This window comes from Sinocyclocheilus anshuiensis, unplaced genomic scaffold (genome assembly GCF_001515605.1).
Source record: "Sinocyclocheilus anshuiensis isolate Anshui unplaced genomic scaffold, SAMN03320099.WGS_v1.1 scaffold39, whole genome shotgun sequence".
Classification (NCBI taxonomy): domain Eukaryota; kingdom Metazoa; phylum Chordata; class Actinopteri; order Cypriniformes; family Cyprinidae; genus Sinocyclocheilus; species Sinocyclocheilus anshuiensis.
Genome location: NW_015548181.1, coordinates 95,179 through 105,253, shown reverse-complemented (window position 1 = coordinate 105,253; position 10,075 = coordinate 95,179). Strand labels below are relative to the sequence as shown.

The 10,075-nt window shown below is 36.0% G+C and overlaps 1 protein-coding gene across 2 annotated transcripts in view; it reads right to left on the bottom strand.

The window, feature by feature from the left end:
- Nucleotides 1-1,615: 1,615 nt before the first annotated feature.
- Nucleotides 1,616-10,075, bottom strand: part of LOC107704816 (pumilio homolog 2-like) — an 18,679-nt gene continuing 10,219 nt past the window's right edge. For both annotated transcript variants that reach the window (XM_016507844.1, XM_016507843.1), the window contains exons 5-6: nt 4,432-4,619; nt 1,616-1,831 (exon numbers count right to left, since the gene is read on the bottom strand). In XM_016507844.1, coding sequence (XP_016363330.1) covers nt 1,634-1,831; nt 4,432-4,619 — 386 coding nt within the window. In that variant the 3' untranslated portion in view covers nt 1,616-1,633. The remainder of the gene's footprint in view (nt 1,832-4,431; nt 4,620-10,075) is intronic.

Here is a 10,075-nt window from a genome sequence, read left to right as displayed (position 1 = left end):
ATATATATATATATATATATATATTATAACCATGTATGAATGAAAAAGTATGAATGCATATTTGCCATTTTAACTGAAATTAGGATTCGTGGTGGTGTTGAGACATTGTTGGTCATTCAGTTTTTCTGGGCAAAAAAAAAAAAGAAAACAGAAAAAAAACCTACCAATAATACTGATAATATAATAATACTAATTCTACTACTGATAACAATATAAAACACACTAAGATCTGATGATCTGCTGGGTTTATGAATATTAATCATGTTTTCTACATTCGCTCAAACTGATTTGCTGAAATCAGCCAACGACACTGCCGTTTGCACATTAGCTCTGCCTACTACCGAAGAAACCAGAAGTGGCTTCCACTTGTTCTTAAAGGTCCACTGAAGTGCCTTGAAACACGCAGCGTTATTCTATGTGGTGACAATTTCAACTGAAACAGGAAGACAGGGCAGAACATATCGAGCAGCCCCACCCCCATTTTAAAATAGCCAATAGTGTTTTGTTTATATCTGCTCAGGGCAGAGCCGTTGAGCTCGGTAAAGCCGCATTTGACAGCCACAGTTTAATAGATTACCCCCTAGATTCAATATGAAACTCTTACTAAAAGAAAATAGTGACCATAATCATGCTGAGGCTGTGTTTAATATTTGCCGACTCGTGCATATGATCTGCTCCATGCGATCACGTCTCTGGACCAGAGCCAAAGTCAGGATCAGACTGCGCACTGCCGAGTGACCGATCTCAGCCGCAACTTCAGCATCTTATTTATAGTGTATGGGGTAGGCGCTTCGGATTCTAGGGAGCATTTGATTGGTCAGAAGATTTGATGAGAAGCTGAAGTACGAGGTGACGTCAAAAAAATCGTTGATCCATTTTGGCAGAAGTGACGAACTGCAAGCTTTGAATGCTTGTATCTTCTAAATTCAAATTTTGTCACTGTTTTGGAGCACACTGCCTTATAGATAACCTTAAGACTAACATATTGATACTAACACCCAAAAAAACTTTCATTTTGATTTCACGAGGACTTTAAAGGCTAAATAATTCTAAATGAACTCCACTATTTTGATAGGACAATACAACAAAGAAAATTATTTACATGTAGCACATCAAATCTATGTGCTAGGGCTGCACTATAAATCGCATGCGATATTTAACGCGCATCTTGTCAGTAAAGCCGGTTCTGTAATCACCGGCTTTACTGACAAGATGCGCATTCAATATTTATCGTGCAGCCCTGTCTTGCTCTCCCTCTTTTTGCTTGTTTGAGAGAAACAGTGAACGCTCTCTCTCAGCTAAGTAACAACTAGTCGGGCACCTTCACACTAGAGTTTATGGTACGCCAAATACGGTGCGCATCCATTGAGATAAATTAAAATTGCGCTTTAAAGTGAAACAGTGTTCAAAATGAATGAGGGTAAGTGAAATATCTGTGTTAAACTTACACTTAGTCTCTAACTCAAACACTGGTGAGTGAATTCTAACAAATTATTAGCCAATGGCTAACGATAGACATTATTTGACTGTCTAGCATGGAAATTTACTTGCATATGCAAGTGTAGCATTGTAGACGGCTGTTTAAATACTTTTTAAAAGAAAGTTACATTTTTTTGTTAATACTGTTACAAGTTTAATGAGCAAAAGAACCATCATACTTGAAGTCTTTACAGTCGCGATCCATCCCATTCAGCAATCCCCTGGAATTTGCTTTTGAGGCATCCCCTTCATCTCCGACTTGCATCTCAGGACTTTTGTCTTCTTCAAATGGAGAAGCCTTTTCTTTTGAATCACCTTTCTCCCTGCCATCTGGATCTGCATCTGCTCCACCCTGGAATCACCATAAATCAAGTTAAACAAAGCCATCGCCGAGGCCAAATTACTTCAGGTTGTGTATGAATTATCTTAATCTAGTCTAATACCCCCCTCTACAAAATACTACGTTACCCAGTAAATATTCATCAATGGCATTTAATGTTTTAGCTATTATCACTATTGTGTGATGAAGTTTCTAAAATTCAGTTGATTTGACACAGAATGACCCTATTTTCAATCATTTCTATTCTTGACTGATCTTTTTTCAAAATTTTGGCAATATAACTTAAATAATTGATCTTGAGAGGAGACCCTAGACATACAATTTTACTCTCATATGTTGATACATAAAATCGGGAACTTGTCAGGTGATTTTTATAAATTGTTGTTTGATCACTATTTTTCAGTTGTTTAAAAGATTAAGGCAATTATCAAAGTTTGATAAAAATGTTTCATTTTCCAATAAAAGATCATACTTTTTTACATGAACCCCTTTGCAGATTTTGAGCCATACAAAGATAAAAAATAGAATAAAATACCAGCAGGCGATATGCATCTTCAGAGCTGGGTGGTAATTACGGGATTACATAATCAGATTCTAAAAATTAAGTACTTGTAATTAGATTAAATTACATTTTAAAATACTCGTAATATAAACTATTTACACAATAGCAATAAATGATTCATAATTTGCTGATTTTCCCTAATTCCTCTTTTTCACCTTTTAATGTTCCTTTCTAAAATAACCGACCACTTGTATACACTCATAAAGTCTTCCAGTTTTGTTCACATTCACACAAAGACTGGATTTACAAAAATCATTTCATGTTAAAGAAGTGTTTCAACACTGCATCAACTACTGAACACATTCATTTTATTTGAATTATCACTCTGTAGGTTCTTTAACCATGTATTTCTATGCCTTTAGAAGGCTTTTGTCTTTCAAACACATTAAAATGCACAAATTCATGAATTCACTTTTTTTTCATCTGATCCTCTTTCACCTAATGTATTTACTTAAAGTACCCCTAAGATTTTAAAATAAGATTTTATTGAGTATAACATTTGCATGTTCATGGTTCTCTGATGTAGGTTATGAGCACATGACATGCAGATAAACAAATAAAATATTTCTATTTTTTAGTAAGTGTTTTATTTTGATTGATTTTATAATGACTTATTTTAATTTCAAATTTTTATGATTTAATTGATTATTAGTTTTTTCATTAAACTCATAAACCCCTTGCAGTTCCTTCACAAACCCCAGTCTGGGAAACCTTGACATAATATAATGTTTAATGAAGTTCATGTTGCTAATAACAATGAATGGAATATATGTTCTTAATCTTTGTATCGTTATATCAATATGGTATAAGATTAGATCAAACCTAATCTGATCAATTTTTGACATGTAATTTGGAATCAGTAACAGATTACAATTTGTAAGTAATCTACCCAGCTCTGTGCATCTTTACTTTTTAAAGCCATGAAATCAAAAATGACCATATTTATTTCCTTAAAGGGAAATGACATGACATACTTTCTTCTGTGTGATTTTTATTGGCATATCTTTATATATCATATGTAAACAATGTGTCAAATCCTAAAGGATCAATAATAATGGAAATCTACAGATAGCTCTGTTTCTGACTGCTCTTGTTTGTAAACAACAGTAACCAAGGCTGTCCCACCCACCCAGGGGTGGGACCAGTTACTTATTTCTATGGGGCAAAAAGGAGAAATACCCATTCTGTTTTTTTTACATAAACCAAGAATTAAAGTGTTAGTTCACCCAAAAATGAAATTTCTGTCATAAATTACTCACCCTCATGTCGTTCCAAACCCGTAAGACCTTCGTTCATCTTCGGAACAGAAATTAAGATATTTTTGATGAAATCTGAGAGCTCTCTGACCCTCCATAGACAACAAGAATACTACCACGATCAAGGCACAGAAACGTAGCAAGGACACCGGTAAAATATTCCATATCTGACATTAGGGGTTCAACCGTAATTTTACAAAGCAGCGAGAATCCTTTTTGTGCGCAAAGAAAACAATAATAACAAATGTTTCAACAGTTCTTCTCCCCAAGTTATCGTCTTTCGCCATTTTGGAGAGTACCCCAAAACGTAATCAGCGTTACGTAATCATTGTTTACGTTCAGTAGAAAGCGCGCGTGCTGAAAGTAAACAATGCTGATTACGGTTGAGTGTGAGTAATTAATGACAGAATTTTCATTTTTGGGTGAACTAACCCTTTAAACACTCCATGTATTCTCTAGTGCAGGGGTGGCCAAAGTCGGTCCTGGAGAGCCACAGTCCTGCAGAGTTCAGCTCCAGCCCTAATCAAACACACCTGAACAAGCTAATCCAGCACTAAGGGTTACTAGAAAGCTAAAGGCAGGTGAGTTTTAATCAAGGTTGGAGCAAAACTCTGCAGGGCTGTGACTCTCCAGGGCTAATGTTGTCCACCTCTGCACTAGTGCTTCTTTCAGATTCTTTTTATTCAATTAACTTCCGCAAATTCTGTCCTGATTTTATAACACATATGCTTGAGAGAAAAAAAAAACGTGTTGTAATAAGATACCCAATGAGTGTAATAAGATAATTGACTCACATAGCCTCCGTTTCTGTAGCGACCATCCATCTTGTCTCCAGGGGAAGAACTGAGGACATACTCCACCATACTCACACCCAGACCACCCCCCTCTGAGCGAGGGGACAGTACAGAGCTTGCATCTCCGTTCCCGTTGTAGCTCTGGCCTGGTCGCCTTTGCACCATAATGGGCTGAGAAACAGAATGATCTAGACACAGCAGAGGAAAATAATACTGCTATGACAAAAACAAACCAGAAGACAAATAAAATATTTAAACATGCATTAAGAAAATCAAGCTAATGCGACTATAATGGAGATGTATGCAATATGGAATTTCTAGAATGATAACTACAAGTAACAATCAACAACTTTTCGCAGCTGATGCTGATAATTTTATATCTTTCAATGTATTCTTTATTTTATTCTATTTACTCTTTATACTGGAGCTGCTATCTATTTAGCTATAGTCAACTGGACCGATTCTTAAATCATGTTTTAATGGGTGACAAAAATTAGAAAGGTTTTGTTTCAATTTATGAGATAAAGTAATCAATTGCAAAACATTGATCACAGCAGGTGACCGTGATTAAAACAAGCACAAACAATGCAACAAATCCTGAAATATGTACATCTATTGAATATCTACCACACATGCTCCATGGCTGAATCAGATTTGTTCATAATTCATGAATGCAACATTGACAGTGTTACTGAACTGAAGTGAGTCAACATTGAATTCACTCAAAGGGTTACTCCACACTAAAATGAAAATTTTGTCATTAATCCCTTACCCCCATGTCGTTCCAAACCCGTAAAAGCTTCGTTTGTCCTTCGGAACACAATTTAAGATATTTTGGATGAAAACCGGGAGGCTTGCGACTGACTGTCCCATTGAGTGCAAGTATATAACACTGTCAAGGCCCAGAAAAGTATGAAAGACATCGTCAAAATAGTCCATCTGCCATCAATGGTTCAATCTGAATTTTATGAAGCGACGAGAATATTTTTTGTATGCAAAGAAAACAAAAATAATGGCTTTATTCAACAATTCGTCTCCTCCGCGTCACCGTAGCGCCATTTTGGAGAGTATCCACTGAACGCAAACTGCGTATGCTGTTCTGTGTCAGCCGCACCACACGGAGGAGACGAATTGCTGAATAAAGTAATTATTTTTGTACAAATAGTATTCTTGTCACTTCATAAAATTCAGATTGAACCACTGATGGCAGATGGACTATTTTGACGATGTTTTTCATACTTTTCTGGGCCTTGACAGTGTTATTTACTTGGCAGTCAATGGGACAGTCACAAGCCTCCCGGTTTTCATCCAAAATATCTTAAAATTGTGTTCCGAAGACGAACAAAACTTTTACGGGTTTGGAACGACATGGGGGTAAGTAATTAATGACAAAATTTTCATTTTGGGGTGGAGTAACCCTTTAAGCAAAATAACGAAACTTCAGCGATAGGCTGCTCTACTGTAGTAAGACTGTACTAAACTTTCATAATGAATTAACTTTACACAGTTATTAAACTGAACCAACACTGAAGAGCTAAACAACAAAACTATTGTCATTGGACCTAAATTTTAGTAGCAAGTACCTATAAAGTACCAGTAAAATTCTACTTTTCTAGATACCAACTTTGGTACCACAGCAAAAACTACTATAACATTTTTTTAACTATTTAAAAATGAAAATATTAAAATTAGTAAATTATTAATATATAATATAATTTTATTATTATAAATAATGGTTAAACATTAACATGCAGCCTTCAAATGATGTTAAATAATGTAAACATCACATTAAAAATATCAAATTAAAGTAATAATAATTCATTATATTTATATAGCGCTTTTCTAAGAACTCAAAGCGCTTTACATTGTGAGGGGGATCTCCTCATCTACCACCAGTGTGCAGCATCCACCTGGATTATGCGACGGCAGTCATAGTGCGCCAGAACACCCACCTCACACCAGCTTATAGGTGGAGAGGAGACAGCAAAGTAATAAAATAAATAAACTAGTGGTGTCAAAATTAGCGCGTTAACGCAGGCGATTAATTTTTTCAGTTTAACGCGTTAAAAATATTTAACGCAATTAACGCAGGGGGCGGGGCTAGGGTTGGCCACCCCACTCACAACTGCTGCTTCTGTCACTTTATCTCTTGACAAGAAGTGCATTTATTTACGGAAGTTCTAAGCAGCCATGCATTATTATAATTTTTTTCTTTCTTGTTTTCTCGTGATCACGGCTACATTTTCTTGTGATCTCGACACAACAAATTGTTTTCTCATGATCACAACTTAATTTTCTCGTGATCTCGACATAACAAAAGTTGTTTTCTCTTGATCACGACTTCATTTTCTCGAGATCTCGACATAGTAAAAGTTGTTTTCTCGTTATCACGACTTAAAGGGTTAGTTCACCCAAAAATGAAAATTAGCCAACAAATTACTCACCCTCAAGTCATCCTAGGTGTATATGACTTTCTTCTTTCAGACGAATCCAGTCGGAGTTATATAGTAACGATCGCAACCTTGACGGGGACATTATTAACCTGGTTTTATGCGTTAATTGAGAGTATTTTTGAAAAACCAAACGCAGTATACACATTATTAGTAATTAATTATATGTACAGACAAGCAAATGAGCCCATAATAAGAATGCAATGCATTTAATTCCACGTTAATCGTTTTCTTCCCATAGAATAACTACTGTACGGACAACACTTAACGTGGCTTAATGCGTTAAGGCAGTGTTTTTAAAAGACCAAACTCAGTAAACACATCATTAATAAAGCATTCTCTGTACAGACAAGCAAATGAGCCCATAATAAGAACGCAATGCGTTTAACGCGTTAAACGTTTTAACCATAGAAAACCGTTATAAGAAAAACGCACTGCGTCTGCATCCTGGACTCATCTTCTTGTCTGTACATAGCCTAGTATAATTTACTAATAATGTGTTTAATGAGTTTGGTCTTTTAAAAACACTCTCTAAACGCATTAAGCAACGTTAAGCGTTTTACAATGCCCCCTTTGAGGCACAAATGATCGACAGATAATATGCCTACTGTATCTTGTATTTCAGCAAATGTTGCTTCTCTTAGAAATAATGTGATTTTGTCCAGAGTTGGGCTACGCTACACATTTTATTTGTGTAATTAACATTAAATGGTCTAACAACAAATTGCATTCACCGCAAGCGCAGGCGGAGCGCCTTCAGAAGAATGCAGAGAAGCCTGTTCTAAAAATCTTAAGCTGCTTGGATTCAACTCACTTTATTTTCCTCAAACGAATGAAATAAGCTTAGGCTATATATAATAATACATTATAATAATTTGTTTGTGATTTTTATTAATCATGTAGGATAGGCTGTGATATCATGTGAGTTACAAGCTTGAGATGCTATAATGTGTGTGCGGTTTACAAAGAAATGTAGAAAATATAAAAGATTAGGCCAAAACACTGTATAACATCATTGAACTAAATTATACACATATGTAAATCAAATTTCTTATTAATATACATTTATTAACGATAAAGATTAAAAATAAGAAAGATGCACATTCCAAGCCTACGTCGTTGTAAATGAGAAACTGCGATGAGTCATGCAGCAGTAATAACGTAAGATAACAGATACAATTTCAAGCAAAATGATCATATTTATTCAAGCATTTAACATTTATAAGTTAATTAATGTCAGTAATGAACTTCACAAATTATAGCGATCAGGAAGAAGGTCCTCTGTCCCAAACGCGTACAGTATAGTGGATATTGTATACAACTGCCCATCAATAGTTCTATATTGCCACCTGTTGGTGCAGTTGTGTAACTTAGAGATCACGAGAAAACAACTTTTGCTATGTTGAGATCACGAGAAAACAACTTTTATGTCATGTCGAGATCACGAGAAAACAAGGAGGAAAAAAATAATAATGCATGGCTGCTTAGAACTTCCGTATTTATTCAGTCGCAGAACGACTGAGAATGGGAGACATTTCAGACGCGCCCTCCACTGCACTTCATTATATTATTTCTTGAATGATAACTGAATAAATGAATATGTAATAAATGAATTAATAAATTATGTATTTTATCTTTTCCATAAATAATTCTAGATACCTTATCCGAATTGTTTAAATGTGTAGAACCCAGAAAAGCTTGTTTTTCAACAACCAGTCAAAATTTACAGCAGGGCATGCAAATTTGGTCTGTTTTTTGGCCAGACAGGAACTGCACACGGGCTGAATGTAAATATAAGTCTCTGTAAATCCACTCTCTGACAGCAGGTGGTGCTTATGGAACAGCAGAATTACAGCTGTTTCCCGTAACCTCCGTGGACAAAGCAGCATTGCGATTAAAAACACTACTTTGTTAGGTATTACATGGAGCACGGGTAAAAACAAAATTCCATTGAATCTTTTTTGAAGACAGTCAGAACCTTCCGAGGTACATTCATATAATTCATCCATTTATATATTCATTTGTGTAATTCCCTAAGCACTATTTTAAAACCTTGCATCTTCCCGCCATGTTATCTGCGTTCTGTGCACACATGAGACTGTTACTTAAAAATTTGCTTTATGCTGGATAGTATTTATTTATACTCAGTTGTTCAAATCACGGTAATCAAATATGGTTCTAACCATGGGGAATTTTATCATGATTTATCGTCAAACCGGTAATTATAAAAATTTTTTGTAAAAAACAAAAGAGGAAAACGCCTGCGGAACAAAAGAAGGCTTAAGGCAAGAAGTAGGACCCGTGTATATATCGGATCAGCTTTCCAGCGCTGGAGAGAACTCAAGGAGCGGAAGGCCTGCGATCGGACGCCGAGGTTGCTTTGTTTCTTCTTGATAGGTGAGTAACACCGTGTCTGCACTGCAACAACTAAAGTCTGTCTAGTACACTGGCGAAGCGACCGTTGAAAATCATTTGAAATTTGTGTCAATACGTCATGAATAGAACGCAGCAGCAGTTTTCTGTCGGGGATTTGTCGTGTCGTGCAGCGCCGCATCCAGTGTAGACCATAGATATGTATATATATCTATGGTGTAGACAGTATCACTGATTATAATGAGTTCCATAGTATTTTGTCGCGTCGCACCACTCGCGTCCGGTGTACACACGGTGTAACATTGGTTTTGCTGTTTCACAGAACTAATCGTTGTCTGCGTTGCGTACGTATGTGTAGAGCGGAGCTATCAAAATAGGGGCGAGACCCTTTTAGGGTAGGGGCATGTTTGTTTTGGTGATTTCAAATGTCAACATTGGCTACCAGAAATTGCTTACACCACCTTTAAATGAACGTAAACAGTGGAAAAGGAAATCGCACGTGCATCATTATATTGGATCTGTGCATTCTGTCTTAAAGGGGCAGCAGCCTATAAATACCTGCCGTGTAAGCGCCACCTGCTGTCATAGAGTGACAATTGCATATCATTCAACCAGTCTGCTGTTTTTGTTTGGTTCAGATTTTTTATGTAGTATCACAAAGCTAAAGTCAGACCATTTTGTTTTTGTTTCAAATTTCAACATTTTACAAACTAAACATGTATGCAGCATCTTTGTTTGGATCATGGTTAAAATACACAGGCAAAACCTTAGTTTACTTGCATGGAGAAATTTCTTTTTTTTGTATTATGTATTTATTTGAT